This window comes from Ranitomeya imitator, chromosome 6, assembly GCF_032444005.1.
Source record: "Ranitomeya imitator isolate aRanImi1 chromosome 6, aRanImi1.pri, whole genome shotgun sequence".
NCBI lineage: Eukaryota > Metazoa > Chordata > Amphibia > Anura > Dendrobatidae > Ranitomeya > Ranitomeya imitator.
Window position 1 is genome coordinate 45,951,749 of NC_091287.1, and position 23,123 is coordinate 45,974,871.

General features: G+C 42.2%; 1 protein-coding gene across 1 annotated transcript in view; it reads left to right on the forward strand.

The window, feature by feature from the left end:
- Positions 1 to 23,123, forward strand: part of MYO3A (myosin IIIA) — a 173,227-nt gene that overhangs the window by 113,039 nt on the left and 37,065 nt on the right. The window contains exons 20-26 of the mRNA XM_069732227.1: positions 793 to 881; positions 1,926 to 2,055; positions 7,809 to 7,888; positions 12,738 to 12,812; positions 19,497 to 19,702; positions 20,176 to 20,287; positions 20,461 to 20,623. Coding sequence (XP_069588328.1) covers positions 793 to 881; positions 1,926 to 2,055; positions 7,809 to 7,888; positions 12,738 to 12,812; positions 19,497 to 19,702; positions 20,176 to 20,287; positions 20,461 to 20,623 — 855 coding nt within the window. The remainder of the gene's footprint in view (positions 1 to 792; positions 882 to 1,925; positions 2,056 to 7,808; positions 7,889 to 12,737; positions 12,813 to 19,496; positions 19,703 to 20,175; positions 20,288 to 20,460; positions 20,624 to 23,123) is intronic.

The following is a 23,123-nucleotide window of genomic DNA, read 5'->3' on the forward strand; positions in this document are numbered from 1 at the left end:
TAAGCGGGGGTCACAGAGATCAGAATCCTAGTGATCGGTATAGTTTCCATACTTAAGACAACCTCCTTCATAAAGATGAATTATGTTTTTATTGAATTATGTTCTGCGACTGTGATTTGTTAAGGGAATTATGAAACAACAATTTGTTCACAAAATTCAATGAAATAATGATATACGTTACACAAAATATGCAATTGTTATAATTGTAAACCCTAATTTGATAGTTATAATGTTATCTTTTGAAAAATTAATCTTCTTAATTTTCATAATTTCCAAAGTTTACTTTTATGAAGTTAGTGAGCTTAAATATTTATTAAATGCAATTATTATAATTGCAAACTGTAATTTTGGGAACTAGTGCAGTTGCTATATATGTATTATATTTACCAAATTCCTATTCACAGTGGCAAAGTCATAACATTATAATTTTCAAGGCTCACCTTTGGGGAGTTAGGGAGCTAAGAAGTGTTAACGTTAAAACAACTATTTGTGTGATTTAATTATTCTGTTCAAGAAAGATAATCCACTATGATTTTGACTTTCTAAGTATGTTTAAATGAAGATCATCTATTGGTGTCCTAAAGGGACCTTTTCATTTTGAACATGGTGTCTGATCTGAATCTTTTAGCACAAGATCATATATTAATTTTCTCAGCTCAACCGGTTGTGTATCTTGCTGCTGACAGATGAGATTGCATGTACAACATGAGAGCTTGAACTATGTTCTCTCTTTCATCTCTGATATGAAACGTTCCTAAATTCTAAATAATTAGCATTGAATCTCATTCACAGAAAAATTTGAGGATAACTTGAAATCCAAGTATTTTTGGAGGCCAAAGAGAGTGGATCTAACATTTGGAATTCATCATTACGCAGGAAAGGTAAAATGATGCGTAACAATAACAGATATCTTGCAAGTTGTAGTAGTTTGTCATTCTTTCTTTTTTTAAATATTTATAAATTAATGTGTTATGTGCATATTATTACATACAAAGGTCTACTAATTTACACGTTAATGGAGCAATGCATCATCCAAGACAACTTACATTAACAAATGCAATATGAATTGATTAGCAGTGGACTAGAACCTGCTATTTGCAGACTTCAGGCAGTGAAAGGACTTCTTTCCTAGATGCTATGTTGTGCTACTGTAGTCCCATGGAAGGGGTTACCATAAAAACATTGTATGAGAGAATTCTTATTTGTAGTGTTTTCATAATTATATCTTGTTTAAATCAAAAGTACATGTGAAATTATTAAATTATGTAATACATTCTCTGATAGTCAAGAGTCATCTTCCTTAGCTTCCAGCGTCTCGAATTTTCACTTTTTACGGTTGTAGGCTTTCTGCAAATGTTTAGAAACCTCTTCAGTCTTTAAGAAAAAAAATCTGGTTATTTTGAAATGGTAAATTCAAGACATGGAAAAGGGGAGAAGAGGGAGATGAAGCTGCAGTCTATTTAAATGTGTATGTTTACTATTGTACCATTGTAGGAAAAGGTTCACAGTAAAGTCCAGTTATTCGAATTACCGTAATTTAAATTTTCTCTTTTTTTCTATAAGATTTTTACATAACTCCTCATTGTACAAAAATGTTGCGACTTTTCTAAGATTTTATGCCACTTTTCAGGCATAAACGCTTAGAGAAATTGGTCCCATAATCTTTACATCCTAATGATGGGTAATACTCAGGAGCTACCTGATGGGATTTCATCATAGAACTCAGCCGTGGAGTCTTGTGGTTATTTTAAATTCTATTCCAGGTCAAGCTCTTTTGCTTTAACTCCACTTTCGGATATAAATCAGAGGAGAAAAGGTTTAGAATAAAGCTGTGTCACTAACTCTCCATTGCTCTAACCAATTGCTATGAAACAGTTTAATCAGTTGTTTTACTCCCGGCATTTACCAATATCCTTTATCTTAAGGTTCTCTACAATGCAGCTGGTTTCCTTGAAAAGAACAGAGACACGTTGCCAGCTGACATTGTGCTTGTCCTACGGTCGTCCGAAAATAATCTCATCCGAATACTGGTAACTAATCCCCTAACAAAAACAGGTAATTATTACATCTCAGGGTTGCCAACAGTCCAGAAATTCCTGGACAGTCTGTAAAAATAGGACAATTTTTATCAGTGAAAAAATATTTTCTGCATTAATGATTTTTTTTTTTAAGCAGCAGAAACTTGTACAGATTATTACTGTAATTATTATCATTTTACAGATCACAGAGAATGTAGCAAATAATTAGAGGCTGTAAACATGGATCACTTAAAATCTTAATGAATTATTATGGTTTTATGTGTTCGTTAACCCCTTTCTGCCAATGGACGTACTATTCCGTCCATGTGGGGTGGGCCCTACTTCCCAAGGGCGGAATAGAACGTCCAGCGCGATCGGCCGCGCTCACGGGGGGAGCGCGGCCGATCGCGGCCGGGTGTCAGCTGCCTATCGCAGTGCTCTCAGACAGATCGGTGATCTGACAGAGTGCTGTGCAAACTGTCAGATCACCGATCTGTGATGTCCCCCCCTGGGACAAAGTAAAAAAGTTAAAAAATAAATTTCCACACGTGTAAAAAAAAAAAAAAAAAAACCTAAATAATGAAAAAAAAAATATTATTCTCATAAATTCATTTCTTTATCTAAATAAAAAAAAAAAAAAACAATAAAAGTACACATATTTAGTATCGACGCATCCGTAACGACCCAACCTATAAAACTGTCCCACTAGTTAACCCTTCAGTAAACACTGTAATAAAAAAAACGAGGCAAAAAACAACGCTTTATTATCATACCGACGAACAAAAAGTGGAATAACACGTGATCAAAAAGACAGATATAAATAACAATGGTACCACTGAAAACGTCATCTTGTCCCGCAAAAAACAAGCTGCCATACAGCATCATCAGCAAAAAAATAAAAAAGTTATAGTCCTCAGAATAAAGCGATGCAAAAATAATTATTTTTTCTATAAAATAGTTTTTATCGTATAAAAGCGCCAAAACATAAAAAAAGATATAAATGAGGTATCGCTGTAATCATACTGACCCAAAGAATCAAACTGCTTTATCAATTTTACCAAACGCGGAACGGTATAAACACTTCCCCCAAAAGAAATTCATGAATAGCTAGTTTTTGGTCATTCTGCCTAACAAAAATCGGAATAAAAAGCGATCAAAAATGTCACGTGCCCGAAAATGTTACCAATAAAAATGTCAACTCGTCCCGCAAAAAACAAGACCTCACATGACTCTGTGGACCAAAATATGGAAAAATTATAGCTCTCAAAATGTGGTAACGCAAAAAATATTTTTTTGCAATAAAAAGCGTCTTTTAGTGTGTGACGGCTGCCAATCATAAAAATTCGCTAAAAAAACCCGCTATAAAAGTAAATCAAACCCCCTTTCATCTCCCCCTTTGTTAGGGAAAAATTTAAAAATTTAAAAAATGTATTTATTTCCATTTTCCCATTAGGGTTAGGGTTAGGGTTAGGGCTATGGTTAGGGTTAGGGCTAGGGTTAGGGTTAGGGCTAGGGTTAGGGTTAGGGTTAGGGCTAGTGTTAGGGTTAGGGTTGGGGCTAGGGTTAGGGCTAGGGTTAGGGCTAGGGTTAGGGCTAGTGTTAGGGCTAGGGTTGGGGCTAGAATTAAGGCTACAGTTAGGGTTGGGGCTAAAGTTAGGGTTAGGGTTTGGATTACATTTACGGTTGGGAATAGGGTTGGGATTAGGGTTAGGGGTGTGTCTGGGTTAGAGGTGTGGTTAGGGTTACCGTTGGGATTAGGGTTAGGGGTGTGTTTGGATTAGGGTTTCAGTTATAATTGGGGGGTTTCCACTGTTTAGGCACATCAGGGGCTCTCCAAATGCGACATGGTGTCCGATCTCAATTCCAGCCAATTCTGCGTTGAAAAAGTAAAACAGTGCTCCTTCCCTTCCGAGCTCTCCTGTGTGCCCAAACAGGGGTTTACCCAAACATATGGGGTATCATACGCAAACCACTTGGTCATTGGGTGAAAGGATTTGAAGCTTCTTCAAAAATCATCATCCTTAGCAGCAAATCGTGGTTATGTGCTGATGACAACCCGATATATGTGAACCGAATGATCATGTTAACGATTGTCCTGTGTGTACAGAACTGCATTCGGCCACTCTAACCAGGCTATTGAATGACCGCCAATCAGTGGTCATTTTACGGCCACAATCAAACTGTCTGAATGCAGCCTAAGAATGTGTGGCAAAGGGCTTCGCTACCCCAGAAACAGTCATGACTGCGATGGAGCCCAAAGAGAGCGGAGGGCTGGAAAAAGCTGGCTGAGCAGCAGATAAGTGACAGAGTAGGAAGGCCTCCAAAATCTCGCCTGACAGATGACATTATAAATAAGAAGGGTTGGGCATGTTAAATTTCAACATCAGCTCCTTTTGTTCCTGCGAGAGATAGGCCACCAGAAGGATCTCGCCAAGTCTTTCTCTTCTCTCCCCATTAAAAACATGTGTGTCAGTAAAAACCTGTATGTATATGAGGGGATGGGTCATAAGAAAACTGATCTAAGGTGAAAGGGCACCTTAAAGGGAACCTGTAACCAGGTTTGGCCGATATGAGATACGGCCATCACCTCTCAGGGCTGATATACAGCATTCTATAATGCTGTATATCTGCCCCCAACCCGACCTGTAAGAGAAGAAAAATAACTTTTATTATACTCACTTGCGGGGCGGTCCAGTCCGATAGGCGCCATTCTTTTTGGTCCAGTGCCACCCTTCTTGCTATGTCGCCCTCTTGCTGGCTTCGTGTGGATGACGCGTCACTGTGTAAGGTTCTAACAGGTACGAGGGATGCAGTGACAGGCAGGAGACAGAGCAAGAGTTAACTGGTTCTTTATAATTGAATAATTCAGCGATTACACTCCACACAGGGAGAATGGGGAACAATATGCAAAACAACAAATGATTGATAGCAGCAACAGGGATAATAGCCGAGAGGCAAGTAAAACAAAATTAACTTATCAGTCTCTGGTTCCTGGATGGTGGAGGTTGGAAAATTCCATGATGGCGCCGTAGGTGGCGTGAGAAGTCTCTGATCTGGTCCTGGAAATAGTTGAAACACTGTCTCTGCACGGAGGTGAAGTATCCAGTCCTTCCTGTCCTTGGAACGGGGAGCTGTTCGTGGGGAAATTCGCAGCACCGCTGGTGAAGTGCACAGTCCAGAAGAGCAGGCCGCAATGTCACGCACGTACTCAGCGTGCACTGAGGTATCTGCACTGCTCGGTACGTCTGTGGATGTCAGAGGCACAGTCCGGCCAGCACTCTTGGAGTCAACGGGCGGCATGTAATTGTCTCTTACGGATGCAAGGTCTGTCTGAGCAGGGACCGTAGTCAGCAGAGAGAGAGTCAAGCTTCTCCTGTCGCACAGGCTGAGTACCTGCCAAAAGTCCCATCTTCCCACGCTCAGCCCCTTTTATATCTGGCCCGTCCCCCTCTGTCTGGTGCACAGGTCTGCTCCGGTCCTGAAATCTTTCCCCCGGCAACAATAATGACAGCCCTGACAGTTCCGATCCGGATACACAAGAGGGACCACTAGCCCAGTCCATCTTCCTACAGCTGCATTATCCTCACAGTATCCTCGGCACCATGTTTCTGCGCAGGCCTACTTCTCTGCCCTGTCGAGGGCGGAGCAAAGTACTGCAGTGCGCATGTGCTGGGGCTCTTTAACCTTTCCCGGCACCTACGCACTGAGGAATACCCGGATCATCCACTCCTGCTGTCACTGTTATTAGTGCAGAAGGTGTCAGATGATGGTAGTAAGAGTCCCAAAAGCCCCCATCTACTGTCATCGTTCTGAGTTTAATATAACTCTCATCATTCTCTTCTGCTCACGCCGATCGCTGGCAGAGCAGGGGAGAATGATGAGAGCTGTCTTCAGCACCCGCCACCGGGGAACAGCTCTTACTGTCACGCCTCTTCCTTGGTGCCAATGCGTTTCACACAGATGACATCAATTTGAGTTCTCATGTGCAGGACGTTTTGCCATCCGTGCTGAGGGTAAAAACGGACATGTCTATGTGTGGGCACACGGACATACAGACCATGGAACACACTGACGTGCACAGACCCATTCACTTGAATGGGTCTACATGTGTCAGTGTCTCCGGTACGTGTGAAAACTGTCAGCACATGAATGATGAGAACCATCTTCAGCAACTGCTGCCGGGGAACAGCGCTTACTGTAGTGCTTCTTCCCCGGTGGCCGTCCGTGTGGTATTGATGAGGCACATGGGCGGCACATGGTTGCCACACGTGTGACGCAAGTATTACACACACGTACACAAGGACACGGATATCTCCGGTACCATTTTTTCCGGTACTGGAAATAAAGGGACGTGTGAAACCGGCCTAAGTGTGTAAATCTATCTGCAGCTAGCTACCTCTTGTTGTCAAAAGTTCAGAATTTAATTCTATTACTGTGAAGTGAGTGTGGTCCTTTATAAGTATTGTTATAATAATTATATTTTGTTTCACATCAGTATACTAGTAAAATATATTTTTATTTTACTCCTGAATATGAAAAGGGGAGAGAAAGCTGTTCTTAATTTTTGTTTCATTTTAGTCCTTGGTACAATTTTACAAGGGTAGAAACTCCTACACCAACTAGTGATGAAGAATATGCAGGATACAAATCAGTTCTTAGTAGAAATTTGGAAATGTTATCAAAAGGATCAGGCCAAGCAAAACTTAAAGGAAATGTCCACTATGCCACTCCCTATGTTTCCTCCCAGTCAAATATTAACATCTCCAGTGTCGTTGTCGCTACAGTAGTGCCGATGCTGGATCTCCCGAAGACTTTTGACATTCTTATGCCACACGGTCCCTGCAGCCAATCAGCGCTGGCTTCACCAGAAGTGAGTATAGGGGTTATTATCTTATTGATCGGAAACATAAGGATTCAGAAAGGGTTTGTCCCAGCAGTGGACAACTCCTTTACAGATTCTGCTATACCTACTGCCGAGCCTGAGTGGTCAATGCATGAGCTAACATGTCTGTATCTTGTACTGCCTATTTGGATCATTCAATTTGTATAACAAACTGGTGCAGATTTACTAAGTTGGTCATTTGAACAGCGCAGACGTAGACTCGACAGTTTGAAAATTCTGAGCATTTTATGACATGTCCCTTTTCGGCTAAGCCATGTCCTGTTTGTGAAGTCAGGCTTCTTTTGATTGAAGCGCAAACAACGCTTTAAACTCAGAAACATAGGTCCAAAACTGTACACAACAATGTGCACCCACTGAGTCGTCCTCAGACTAGGTGCAGACAACCGTGTGTTTTCTCATCCGAGAGAATCGGGTCAATTATGCTAAAAAACCACACTGATAAGAGTTTGATCAGAGTATGATCATAGTTCGATCCAACTATCTCGGATGAGAAGATGGATAAAAAATGTTTCCATCTTCTCCATTGTGTCAGTGCGCAGAAATTGGACTGCATGCAGATGTCATCCGAATGCAGTCCAATGCTTTCTAGAGACTCATTGACTTGCATGGCCAAGTGCGATCCAAATATCAGATCAAACTTGAGCATGCTGCCATTTTTTCCTCGGGCCGGCTATGTGTGAGGAAAAAATCGGACATATGCACGGCCCCATAAAATAAGATTAGTCCGAGTATGATCCGATGTTTTGAGGGATCGCATTTGGACTGAGAATATGGTCAACTGCACGAAGCCCCTACACTAATAAATCTGCGCCAGTGTTCCAGTTTGCATGGAGCATTCCGAATAAAGAAATCCTGTGAATAAAATGAATTTTCTGTTGTTTATACAGGCAATCTTGCACATACTAAAACAAAAGCAAGAATAGATTCACAATCATGGGCCACGCAGAAAAAGTGCAGCCACAACAAGGTAATAAAAAGTCCTTTTTTTGTAAAACGTTTAAAATTTTAAAGCCAGTGATATCAGTCCGTAATATCATCTCGGTTTATTCATTTTCCCTCAATCAAGCTGGATATCTTTATGTCGTACAGGACTTATTACTTCTATGCATCCACTGTATGTGCGCACTGTCTGTCGGCTCGGCTTTGTAGAAATGCACACGTGTTATAAATATTTACACACGGTAGATGAGTCTCCCGTGTATCACGTTGCGGAAACGTATAGGTGACGGTGTGAAATAATTCACAAGCGTGGCTTATACTATTCACTTACAGAAAAGACTAAACAGGGACGATACAGGAAAGATAAATATCTTGGTACCGTGTTAGCCAGTAGATAGAAAAATATTTAGAATTGAGAGTCCTCAGTGGTTGATACCTTTTAATGGCTAACTGAAAAGATGGTAACAAATTTCAAGCTTTTGAGACTATTCAGGTCTATTGATCAGGCACAGACTAAAGCAAATTCTGAAGAATCACATATTTATACACAACATAGCACAGAACTGTCATTATGGGAGAGTGATAAGTGATAAACAGTTGTGTCCATAAATATTGTTAAGTGTGACGGGGTTTGCGACAGAGCAGCAAGAGACACCAGGCCGATAAACAATCTAACAAGATTTATTGGAACAGGGGACTGGGACAACACAAATGAAAGTAATTCTGTAGGGTCCATAATGAGTCCACAATGATTCCACGCAAAGGGAGCAGATCTGGGGGCGCCACCCGCAGATCTGGGGGCGCCACCCGGCAATCCGACGCCAGGGAAATAGAAATAGCCTTTGAGTCAATTCAATGGCTCCAGCAGATGAGGGACACAACACAGTCCAACATGGCAGCTTTAAACCCTCCACACACAGGCACCAGGAATCTTGCCTCAGCATAAGACCCCAGCTCTTCCCAAGTCACCACACAACTACAGTCTTCAGATTCAGTCCTTAAATCCAGTAGGGTGACGAGACCTCACAATTCCATGTGGCAAAATGATCTCCAATCTCCATACATGATACCCGGATCCAGCTGCAGCAGCAGATCCTTGCCCTTCAAAGCACACAGCATTGACTAACTGAACATGTGGCTTGTTGTCCTACCACTCTTAGTATCTCTGCCTTACAAAAGGGCTGATCCCAACACCCACCCCCATAAACATAGCTCTAAGGATTAAGAAAGTTCCAGAAACCCTGCACTCTCTCTACAGGTTTGTGTATTGGAGATGCCCCCTGCAGAGGGGAACAAAGACAAGCATGCCCCCACCAAATGCAGGGCAAGGAATGCTAATGTAAGCCTGATTAAAGTATGGTCCATGTGTACAGGCTGGGGTGACACTCTGTTACAGAAAGTTCCTAGATTAGGAGTGAATGTTTTGTATGCTCTGATTAGGGTCTGGTTCTGTTATGATGACCCCACATGGTCTGAAGTGCAAATTCCTTAATTGATGCAAAAATACATAAATCCATGCGACACATTCATTCCTGCACTAAGTGTGTCAAAGGTCGTCATAAGTTTATACTCTCAGATTTTCCTGTCTCTCTGAGACTTGAAGCTACCTTTCAATACAAGTAATTTCAGGTCCATGGTGCTATGATCAGGCATACAAAAATGTTTGGCCACAGGTAGATCCATTCTTTTTTCTTTTATTGTATGGCGGTGAGAATTTATCCTTGTTCTCAGTTTTTGCCCTCTCTCCCCAATATACAGAACCCCAGTTGGACATTTAGTACAAATAATTAAGTACACCACATTAGATGTGATGCAGCTGAAGGTACCTGGGATCTTGTAGTCCTGATGTGAATTGGGGATCTTTATCTTGTTCTTGCAATTTGTTGCCATCTTTTCAGTTAGCCATTAAAAGGTATCAACCACTGAGGACTCTCAATTCTAAATGTTTTTCTAAACAGAGAAGATTAACATACTGTAGGTGAACGGAAAAGACGATTTGCAGGATTTTCTGCTGCTTCTCAAATGCGCAGAACACAAGTGTAAGGCCGGAGTCACACTACCGTTGATTACGGTAATAAAAAATCGCATAGCACTCGAACCAGTATTCATCTATGGGGCAGCTCACATCACCGTATTTTTTCTCAGCCGTTTTCAGTGTGGGAGTAAAATCGCAGCATGCTGCGATTGTCATCGACTCTTGGCCGAGACTCGGCTCACTCGCACCCATATAAGCCTATGGGTGTGAGTGAGATAATGCACATCACTCAGATATCATTCGAGTGATGTGCGTTATACGCTGACACCGGCAATGGAGGAAATGGAGATAGTAATTTCTCCGCCTCCTTCACAGTTGTGCTGCGATGCTCTATGTGCAAGAGGCTCGGAGCACAGACGCATGACACTTGGCTCCCGATCACAGCAGAGCAGGAGCCGAGGGTCATTAGCATATCGCATCCGATGCTCTCGCATCAGATGCCATACGCTAGTGTGAGACCGGCCTTAAAGGAGTTGTCCAGTCACCACCAAAAAAATAAATGAGAGTTAAAAAACTAGTTGGAACTTAAAACAGGTGCCCAATCATTAGATACAGTATCCGATCATGTTTGGGTATCAAGGGGGAAGACGGAATGACTGCTCATTTGAATACCTAAGGAATATTCCTTTTCTATTTATGCATCGGCTTTGACAGAGAAGGGGGCTGGCTCACCTATTGAAATGATCAGTCAGTGTTATTTTACATGACAGGCTCTCTTTAAGGCTAGAGAATCCTTCTGCTTCCTGCATTTTCAGCAGGTATATGGTATAGGGCCAGTACTTACCAAATGGGATTTGTTTTAGCAGTTTTCATCTTATGGTGCATACTGAACAATCGGGAAAATCATTCTTGCTTTACAGTCAGTCATGGTTTTGTGAGAAGGGTGAATTGCAAAAAATCTATACTCTAAAATGATTCATGCAGGTTTACTGTATTTAGTATTGCTATGTTCTAATTGGTGGTTTCTCCTTGTGGAGAGTGACAAGCCAAGCCTGGCATGTCAGAGCGAGGAGACTTGTATGCCATGTATGCTCCTCTGGGAAATGAAATATGCAAATTTCCTCTTCAGAGATGAAGAAGAGATAGAGCCACCAATCCTAAAAGTCAATATCGACTCTTCAACGAGTCTTTCCACATGGCTTAGGATAAACGCCAAACCAGAATCTCAATTTGCAGACACTGTGTCTCAGGGGTTTTACCCCTCGTCACTGCAAAGTATGAGATCTGATTTATGCTAAGTCATATGGCAAGGCTCACTAAATGGCATTAAAGAGAACCTGTCACCAGTTTTGGCCAATATGAGATGCGACCATCACCTTTTAGAGCTGATATACAGCATTCTATAATGCTGTATATCGGCCCCCAACCCGACCTAGAAGAACTGAAAAATAACTTTTATTATACTAACCTGAGGAACGGTCCGGTTTGATGGGTTTCACTTTTCTTGGTTCGGCGCCTCCCTTCTTATTGCGATGCCGCCCTCCTGCTTGCTTCGTGTTTATGACGCGTCTCCTCTGCACAGCTCTCCTGTGAAGCCGTACTTCTTTGCCCTGTTGAGGGCAGAGCACAGTACTACAGTGCGCAGGTGCCAGGAAAGGTCAAAGAGACCTGACGCATGTGCACTGCAGTACTTTTCTCTGCCCTCGACAAGGCAGAGAAGTATGCCTGCGCAAGAGCACTGTGCCGAGGAGACTGTGTGGATGACGAAGGGACGTGTCATCCACACGAAGCAAGCAGGAGGACAGGGATTGTAAGAAGATGGGAGGCGCCGTACCAAGACCAGCGACGCTCATCGGATCGGACCACCCCGCTGGGGAGTATAATAAAAGTTATTTTTCTTCTCTTGCAGGTCGGGTTGGGGGCAGATATACAGGATTATAGAATGCTGTAGATAAGCCCTGAAAGGCTGTGGCCGAACTTGTATCGGCCAAACCTGGTGACAGATTCACTTTAACTTCTAAGATTGCTTCTTCCAATAGGTGTCAGTAGAGTTCTACTCCTCTCTGAAACGGCAATTTGCATAGCAATGCTATAGCACAATAAACGGATCCATTCCTCAATTTTAAGCCCTCTTCTCTATCCCAGTAACGTATGCAATGCATTAGTGATGGCAAAAAAATATCTGCTAAGGTCACTAAAACTGAGGACCACCATTACACTTTTCCATACTCTATGGACTTCTGTTGGCTATGGCTTCAGATACCTGCTGCTTGATCAGGATGTTGGATGTCAGACCCCAATACCGATCTGATCCCTAGGATACGTCATCAATATCAAAGTCTTGAACAACATCATTATCTAAAGGTGCCCATACACATGAGGTAGCTGACAGACTAGGTGAGCATAAAGATTGGCAGGACCCTGGTCCAGCGCTACGTCAGTGGTCCATGTACTCTGAACCAGAGCCAAGCAAACCTTCTCATACCTACCAACATCTTAGGTACTTCTTCTGATTAGAAGACACGGCGTTATGTCATAATTGTGGAGGTTTGCATATAAAACGTCACTCTGAGCTTACTAAATGGAAGAGGGGCAAAAGATGCTGCCAATTAAGAGGAGCCTCAAAGGGCTGTGGTCCGGCACCTATGTACTCCATACTGACATAGTGCTGGACCAGGTTATTGGACCAGTATATCCTGGGAGAACAAAAGGATAAGGAATTAAAATTTATAATGCCCATTCCCTTCCCTCCAACAGCATATGTCCTGGGGATGGAAAAGAAGGATTAGTTGGGGCTTATTTAGCATTGATACACCTAAAACATACAGATGAACAGTGTTTAATTTATGCGTTGAGAATTTTCTTTAGTTCCACAGTAAATTTGTTTGCTTTACTTCCATAGGGTGATATTGGAGACGCCCGTCATCCCCGAGAGACGACCAACATGAAGACACAAACTGTGGCGTCATATTTTAGGGTAATGATTTTCAGTTTGTGTTTAGTTAATGATTATGTCTACTAACTTTGAAAAAAAGTCTGCATTTAGAAATGTTAGGGTTTTTTTTTGCATACAGCTCTTATAATGGCCTATGTGTTTCCATGGTAGCAGCTGTTTGTTGTCTGTTACCATGGAAACACACAGAACGTATTACAATTCTAAGTCATGCAATAGAGAAATAAAAACCTAGCCGAATAGATAAACAAAACCATGAAACAGAAACACTTTCTGTTATTACCTAGGAAGATTGTGGCTGAGTAAGAGACTTTGGAATCTGTTGCTTTTGTTAGTGTCTCTCTGCTCTCCTCCACTTTATGATATCACTAGATGGTGGCCCGATTCTAATGCATCGGGTATTCTAGAATATGCATGCCCAGATAGTACAGTATATTGCACAGCCCACATAGTATATTGCCCAGCCACGTAGTATATTGCCCAGCCACGTAGTATATTGCCCAGCCACGTAGTATATTGCAGTCACGTAGTATATTGTTCAGCCACGTAGTATATTGCCCAGACACGTAGTATATTGCCCAGTGACGTAGTATAGCCACATAGTATATTGCCCAGTGACGTAGTATACAGCACAGAGCCACGTAGTATATTGCCCAGCTACGTAGTATATTAGCCAGTCACGTAGTATATTGCCCAGTCACGTAGTATATTGCCCAGCCAGGTTTGTCACAGGTTAAAAAATAAAAAATAAACATATACTCACTTTTCCGAGGGAGCCCTTGTAGTCCACGGCAGCTTCCGGTCCCAGGGTTGGTATGAGCGCAGGACCTGTGATGACGTCGCGGTCACATGACCATGACGTCATGGCAGGTCTTTGTAGCGCAAGCGCGCAGGGCCTGTGATGACGTCACGGTCAGATGACCGTGACGTCATGGCAGGTCCTTCTGCCACTGGAACCTGCAACGGAAGATGGCGGCCGGCGCGAGCGGCTACGGAGGGTGAGTATAGCAGGGGTTTTTTTAAAATTATTTTTAACATTAAATTTTTTACTATTAATGCCGCATAGGCAGCGTCAATAGTAAAAAGTTGGGGACACAGAGGGTTAATAGCGGCGGTAACGGAGTGTGTTACCCGCGACATCACGCGGTCCGTTACTGCCGGCATTAACCTTGTGTTAGCGGTGACCGGAGGGGATTATGCGGGCGACAGGCACTGACTGCGGGGAGTAAGGAGCGCCCATTTTCTTCCGGACTGTGCCCTTCGCTGATTGGTCACGGCAGCCATGACAGGCAGCTGGTGAGACCAATCAGCGAATGAATAACTGAGAAAGAAAGAAAGAAAGAAAGAAAGAAAGAAAGAAAGAAGGACAGACGGAAGTGACCCTTAGACAATTATATAGTAGATATGCCTTAAATAATCTAATCGTCTGGTCAGGCAAATCAAAAACATTTTTCAATCTGAGCATGTGTGACCACCGACACTGGACACAAGAGGTAGACGTTCTGAGAAAGAATCCAAAAAACACCAGGGGGCATCATAATAAGATTTTTACATGGTTTTACTAAAAAAATCTCCGGTTGGCTTGAAAGACCCCCAATACACATTAGACTAATACCATCTGAACCTGTCGACCCAAACACCAACAGTTGGTGACCGGGAAGTTAAGTATTCAGCATATCTAATTTTGAACTGCTGATCTGTCACAGGTTTACCGCGACAGTACAGAGCCAGAAGATCGCAGCGTCTGATTGCTCCTACTCTGGTGCTGAGAAGAAGCACTTCTCCTTAATTTTATATGAATTTATTCTTTCTGGCATAACGGGTTAATCGGCCATGTTAGAATCCCCTTTATAATCTGGGCTCTGTTATAAATCCTTGTTAGAGATAGCATTTGCTGCATAGCTAATGAAGGGAGAGGAGTTCATATGAGAAGGGGACTTGGAGGAGTTATCATTGACTGTTACTTGGTTTGTATGCGTGGTAGTTCTCTATCCTTCTCTATTTTGGTTTATTCCCCTACCTCCACGCCCCAGTGTATTTCTCTGTATATGTGAGTGAATATTTTGTATGCCTGAAGTTTTCTGTTAACCCTTGTTTGTGTTGACTTGTTTGTCGTGTTGATGTACTACGGTGCACAGTAGCGCCCCTCTTCCCTGGGTGGGGAAAGAGAACAGATGGACAGCTGACTCAGGAGATAAGGCAAGGGTGGAGGCCCCGGCATCTTCACCTTCAGAAGTATCCTGGGGAGTAGGGCGAGCTGGGGCGTCCCCTAGTGTTAGGGACAGGGAAGGAGCCCCTGGTGCAAGGTCACCCGACAGCTGTGTCATGACACGATCCTTTTGTTCTTTTGGAAATAAGCTGCCACCAAAATCACCTTTCTCATAGAGAACACAGGAGTGCTCAGCTGAACAAGCGTTACCGTGTATGGGAGAGATGGCCAAGATAGCTGAAAATGGTCAGCAGAGCCATTGTTTATATCATGTACATCGAAGGTGTATGTGGGCTCTGAGTGTTCTGATGATTGATGGTAATATCAGCAATTGAATCCTAAAGGTTATATATTTCTGGCAATGGATGTTTACCTAGGTTGATGTTTCTTCACATTTTTACATTTACACACCTCTATAGATTTGTAGTATACTTCCATTTTATATTATATTTTCACAGTTTTTAGTCTTTTAAAGAGAATCTGTCAGCAGTTTTGACCTGACAACCCTAGATTAACCAGGCTGAGAAATAGAGGTTTTAATTCAGCATGGCACCATTATGTCAAGTGTCTGCTATGCCAGTGAAGGCTCTGGGACTCTCAGCAGTTAATTCTCTCCAACCACTCCCCTAAAGGAGCACTAAATAATAGTCACTTATTTGGTTTTGACTTGTATTTTCAATCTAAGAATTTAATTTCAGTGACTGGTGAATAGCATGAAAATGATCTTAAAAAAAGAGCGGAAAAATCACTTCTTTTCTGAACTTCCGTACACCTACAAAAATTACCAGTCCAGGGGCAGATATGCTATTGGTAAAAACTGTACAGCTGCACATGGGCACATAGGGCACAAGAGGTAAGGGGGCCGCTTATTCTAGGAGGCGGTGTCAGTTTTGTCATAGAATTTTTCTTTAATCACTCGCTCATGTTACCTGCATCTTAAGGTACCTTCACACTGATCAACTTTCCAACGATCATGACCAGCAATACGACCTGGCCGTGATCGTTGGAAAGTCCTTGTGTGGTCGCTGGGGAGCTGTCACACAGACAGCTCTCCAGCGACCAACGATGCCGAAGTCCCCGAGTAACCAGGGTAAACATCGGGTTGCTAAGCGCAGGGCCACGCTTAGTAACCCGATGTTTAACCCTGGTTACCATTGTAAAAGTAAAAAAAAAACCACTACATACTCACATTCCGGTGTCTGTCATGTCCCTCGCCCTCAGCTTCCCACACTGACTGTGTGAGCGCCGGCCGTAAAGCAGAGCATAGCGGTGACGTCACCGCTGTGCTTTACGGCCGGCGCTCACAGTCAATGCGGGAAGCTGACGGCGAGGGACGTGATAGACACCGGAATGTGAGTATGTAGTTTTTTTTTTTTTTTACTTTTACAATGGTAACCAGGGTAAACATCGGGTTACTAAGCGCGGCCCTGACCTGATGACAAAAAAAAAGTTCTGGCCTTCTAGCTCCGACCAGCGATGTCACAGCAGGATCCTGATCGCTGCTGCGTGTCAAACACAACGAGATCGCTATCCAGGACGCTGCAACGTCACGGATCGCTATCGTTATCGTTCAAAAGTTGCTCAGTGTGACGGTACCTTTAAAATCACCTCAAGAATCCAGCCTTTTCTCACATTTGAAATTGCAAAAACTCTTTCGGTCACTCCTACCAAACTCTTACAGTCATTTATTCTCTTCTGGATTACTGCAACTCTCTAATGACTAGTCTCGTGCTTACTAAACTTCCTCTTCTCCAGTCAGTCCTGAATGTGGCAGCCAGGTTCGTATTTCTGTCCCGGCTCTACACAGATGCCTCTACCCTGTGCCAGTCATTGCACTGGTTGCACATTTGCTACAGAATACTTATCTCTCTCTACCACAAAACCCTCCACAGTTCTGCCACTCCCTATATCTCCTCCGTCATCTCTGTCTATCACCCTATCCATGCTCTCCATTCGGTAACTGATCTAAGACTAACATCCTCCATAATCCGAACCTCTCACTTCCATCTCAAAGACTTCTCTCGTCAATTTGTCTATCAAGGGATATCAAGAAACTGTATAATTCGAGCTTTACCAGAGCCAACAAGGGGACAGTTAGATAGTTAGACAATGTAGACAATGTGCAATTTAATATAAAACAGGACCCAAGATAGACAGTACCGTATAACCACAGATTCACTACCAAATGTTATGACGGACAATTTTTACAAGAAGTTCAAGATAATATTAAGAAAACCCTACATGTGGACCTACTCCTAAATCCACAAGAGAAAAATACCACAAATACGGATAGTATTGATATTATTGATGTGCCTCTTATTACTCAATTTAATGCCAACCTAATATTTTGAGAGAAATCTAGAATAAACATTGGGACATCTTAAAGGATGACAAAATTATTGGTGATAAATTTCCAAATCATCCTCGCTTTATATTTAGGATGGCTCAAAATCTTGAGAATTGAATTGCTCCTTCAGTCCGTGATCCTTGAACTGAGAAGCAAGCTACCTTTTTCCCCAATTCCTGAGGACTTCTTGCCGAGTGCTGCACACTAAAAGACGATTGGGGTTCAATAAGGGGGATATTGAAAACAATTCTGACCACATAACTTGGACTTCCAAAGGTGTAACTTATTGCATGAAATGCCCTTGCAATAAACTATATGTAGCACGCACCAAGCGCTCTATGAACAAACAGATCAGCAAACACCTGAGGAATATAAGAAATAAGTTTTGTGGCCATCCCCTATCTAAGCACTATCTAGAGCAGTGTTCCCCAAGTTCGGTCCTCAAGAGCCACCAACAGGTCATGTTTTCAGGATTTCCTTAGTATTGCCCAGGTGAGAATTCCATCATCTAGACAGGCAACAATTCCATCACGTGTGTAATACTAAGGAAATCCTGAAAACACGACCTGTTGGTGGCTCTTGGAGTTGGGGAACACTGATCTAGAGAAAGATGGGGGATCTGTAGCTAGCACAGAATTATGGAATATTCAGAAAGTTTTCAGATACTGAAAAAGTGAGGACTATATTAAGCAAATGTCCCAGGCAGAAAACTGGTGGATATTTGAACTAGACACGTTGAAACCAAAAGGCTTGAACGTGGAACTATTTGCTTTTCAATGACTGAATCACACCTGATTGATATACCTGATTGACATCACTATGATTGTGTATATAGAGAACTACTTACCATTCATGGATGATCCCTGAGGAAGGAAACCGTGGTTTTCTGAAACGCGTAGGATGATGTTTGGGGTTGGTCCATTAAGAGGTTCATACGGGCACTGACAGCTTGACATCACTAATGCTCTCCTCTGCCTTCAGCGTCATCAGCTGATCCCCGGGAAGACTGGCATATAGTGTGTGCCAACTGCCAGTGCATCGCTCACTAACCTCGCTTTTAGCACACACGCTTATCATTGCCTGAGGATCTGAGCTGACACCACGAGTGTACAGCTGAAACAACCTTTTTTCTACACACAGAAACGCCATTGCTTCAAGACCTGGATTGACACTACAAGGTACATTACCAAGTAAAATATCATGTGTCATATCATGTGGGACTTGACTGAACTTTGACATGTGGTCAGGTGTTGTATTTTTTTGGCGCTCACATTCAAAATTTGAACCTACATAAGTGATACCCCTGCTGTCTCGTTATACATGTGGTTTTTACTGAAGAAGATGTAGCTTTGTACTTCGAAAAGCGTCAAAATAAACCATCAATTTCCTTCACTACCCTGGGATATATGACTTAATCCTGGCGAAAGCACAGAGATCATACGCTAACTCCTTCTTGCGTATTGAGTACAGGGTACAGTATATTGCCACTTGTATATCAATTGTATATGAACATCGCCCAGTTTATAACCAGTCCACTAAGTCGCAACCTCTAGTAGGTAGATGCGGTCAGATATTTTGTGGCATAAATCTGTGGCTATACTGTTCTGTGTATCTTTGGTCCAGTTTTATGTTAAGTTGCACATTCTCTACATTACTGCTACCTTCCTTAACTGTCCCCTTATTGGCTTTGGTAAGGCGCAAATTATACAATTTTCTTTACAAACCATTAAATATTTCTTCCTAAAAATGACAGAAATACAAAGAAGAACTAATCCTGTAGGAAAACAAGGCTACATACAACTAGCAAAATAATGCTGAAAGAGAAAAACCCAAATATTATTTGGTTCTAAAGGTTCAAAATGGGCTGTTCTTCAAGTAACTGTACCTTGACACTTCACCCATGTGGATCTACTTTAGAGCATACTATTGACATATGTATGTATATATATATATGTATATATATATATATATATATATACATATATACAGTATATATATATATATATATATACAGTATATATATATATATATATATATATATATATATATATATATATATTCATAAGAAATGTCTCCATTGTGTTCCCTTCTACCTTACCAAGGACCATTGATTATACAGTTTATATGGTACGACTTCTAATTTATGTTACAGTACTCTTTAATGGACTTGCTGTCAAAAATGGTGGCTGGTCAGCCACACTTTGTCCGTTGCATCAAACCAAATAATGATCGTCTGCCAAGTAAATTTGATCGGGAAAAAGTATTGGTGCAGCTGAGGTACACAGGGATTCTGGAGACAGCGAGGATTCGTCAGCTGGGATACTCACACCGCATCCTGTTTGCCAATTTTATAAAGAGGTAAGACGGGATATACTTATATATATCTTACATGGTTCTATAGGGCCGATTCACCATTAAATTTCCGCCTTTATTTTGGAGTGATTTTCTCTTTTGATTATGTTAATTTATTATTTATTCTATGCCTTTTGCAAGCTCTTTGCTAATTTTCTTTGGTGCTCTTCAATATGGGCATGGTAAGACAATTCCAGATTTTTTTTTTACTGAATTCATCATTTGCAAGGCAAACCGAAGAGCAAAAAAACAGCTTTGAATCTGAACAAAATCAAACATCGTGTGTCATTTTGATTAATTTGGCTCATAATAAGGTGAAAAAAAGAAAATAAGACAAAAAAAATCTAGTTGAAACCCCCCAAATCATGAATTAAAGCCGACATATCTATCTATATTATTGCACATACATACTGTCTTACTGCTACATCCTGCTCATAATAAAAATAACAATAATAATAATAATCTCTGTGTCTTTTAAGATACTACCTGATTTGCTTTAAGTCCTATGAAGATCCTCCGGTCAGCCCTGAATGTTGCACATCTATACTGGAGAAAGCAAACTTACACCACTGGGTTTTAGGGAAAACAAAGGTATTAAACTAATGACTAGAGGCTCCGCTGACTTCTGTATCTGATTTGAGAAATAATGTCATGCTATTAAAATAATTGATTTTCTTGACAGTTTTTAAGAAGAAATACTCAATATACATACATACGTTTCAGTGCTCTTTGGCGAAAGCGTCTTAACTGTTGCTATTTTTTAGGTCTTTTTAAAATACTACCATATTGAACAGCTGGATCGAACGATAAGGAGCATAGTCAATAGAATTGTTCTTTTTCAAGCCTGTGTCAAAGGATGGCTAGGAGCGAAAAGATATCAGAAACTGAAGTATAAGCGTGAGCAAAGTGCCGTGAAAATACAGTCAGGTAAAAACTTCCAGCATCTCCTTACGGTATGGTCATTGCGGTCAGTAAGGTACCGTCACACATAACGATATCGTTAACGATATTGTTGCTTTTTGTGACGTAGCAACGATATCGTTAAGGAAATCGTTATGTGTGACAGCGACCAACGATCAGGCCCCTGCTGGGAGATCGTTGGTCGCTGAGGAAAGTCCAGAACTTTATTTCGTCGCTGGATCACCCGCTGACATCGCTGGATCGGCGTGTGTGACAACAGGTGTTTTAATTACAGCAGGTCCAATACCCCTCCAAAGAGAGAGAGAATTTTAGTCTAGTAAGAGGTTTTCACATGTACCCATTCAGATAGAGACGCTTATTCTCAGCGAGGTAAGGCAAGTGTAGGACCTGGTATAAGAGAGATGCCGTAAAGGGGCTACCAGGTACACATAAAATTGGCCATTTTTATGCGCTAAACGCTCTCATTTTTCATATTTCTAGTGCAGTAATGCAGTTCAAATTTCGTTTTTCAAGTTTGTATGTTCTAGCGCTGCAGTGTGCTGCCTTATTTACTTAACCGATCCAGCGATGTCTTCACTGGTAACCAGGGTAAACATCGGGTTACTAAGCACAGGGCCGCGCTTAGTAACCCGATGTTTACCCTGGTTACCAGCGTAAACGTTAAAAAAACAAACACTACATACTTGCCTTCAGCTGTCTGTCCCCGGCGCTCTGCTTCTCTGCACTCCTCCTGCATCCTGTGTCAGCGCCAGCCAGCCGGAAAGCACAGCGGTGACGTCACCACTCTGCTTTCCGGCTGACCGGCGCTGACAGTGCAGAGGAAAGCAGAGCGCCGGAGGACAGACAGCTGAAGGTAAGTATGTAGTGTTTGTTTTTTTAACGTTTACGCTGGTAACCATGGTAAACATCGGGTTACTAAGCGCGGCCCTGCGCTTAGTAACCCGATGTTTACCCTGGTTACCAGGGACCTCGGGATCGTTGGTCGCTGGAGAGCTGTCTGTGTGACAGCTCTCCAGCGACCAAACAGCGACGCTGCAGCGATCGACATTGTTGTCGGTATCGCTGCAGCGTCGCTTAGTGTGACGGTACCTTAAGGGTTTGTTCAAACATTGAATTTTTGCATTGGAAAAAAAGCAGTGTTTTACAATACCAGAGAAGTGAATGAGATTTCTGAAACCTCATACACATGTTGCTTACTTTTTCCTTGCAGATTTTAACCATCAAAGCATTTTGTCAAATCTGTAATGTATTAATTCTTTCAGCGTTTTTCATGCACTCAAAAGAATGGGAAAAAAAAAACAAATAAAAATGAACAAAAAGCACAAGCAAAAATGTGTGTATTTAGGCCGGTTTCACACATCCTGATATTTCCGGTACCGGAAAACTGGTACCAGAGATATCAGTGTCCGCGTATCCGTGTGTGTACTACATGCGGCACACGTGTGGCAACCGTGTGCCGCATCAGTACCACATGGACGGCCCCCGGGGAAGTAGCGATACAGTAAGTGCTGTTCCCCAGCGACTGATGCTGAATATGGCTGTCATTATTCTCTCCTGCTCTCTCTGCTCTGATTGAATGAATGAATGAAAAACCCAACATGGGGTCCCCCTATGTTTTTAAACCAACCCGCAAAACTCACAGGTGCGGGCTGCTATTCTCAGGCTGGTAAGGGGCCATTGATATGGGCCCCCAGCCTAAAAACAGCAGCTCGCATCTGCCCAGAAAAGGCACATCTATTAGATGCGTCAATTCTGGAGCTTTGCCCGCTTCTTCCACTTGCCCTGTAGAGGTGGCAAGTGGGGTAATGAGGGGTTACTGTCACCTTCCTGTTGTAAGGTGACATTAAGCCCAGCTTAGTAATGGAGAGGTGTCAATAAGACACCTATTCATTGCTAATCCTATAGTTGGTAAAGGGTTTAATAAACACCACACAGTAAGAACAAAGTGTTTTAATGAAATCATACACCACACAGTTTTGCCATCTTTATTATACTGGTAATCCAAGCAACGCCCTCGATCTCCTGTAAAAAAATAAAAATAATAAACCAATAATATACCATACCTGTCCGGCGTTCAGTCCCACTCCGTAATCCATATCTGGGGAATGTACAGTTTACAACCGCTGCGGTGCTAATGTGACCGTCCCGGCTGGAAACTTCTGGGGAATGAATGAGAAGCTGCGGGCGCAGGCTCAGTAACTAGTGCTGACGTCATTGAGTCTGTGCTCACTGCTGGCATGAACTCCTGTGACCTCAGGACCGTGGGAGAATGCATGTGATGAGGTCACTGTGACAGAGCTTGAACTGCCGTGACCTCCAGTTTTTCTGGCATCGGAAATATCAGGATGTGTGAAACCGGCCTTAAGCAGCGTTTTTAATGCCAACACTGATTTTTGCAGCAGATTTTTCTAAACATGTGCACATACCCTAAGGCTGTATTTAGACAGGCTTATTTTTTATTTTTGAAAAATTTCGACCATATGCAAGTCGATTGCTCTGTTTATAC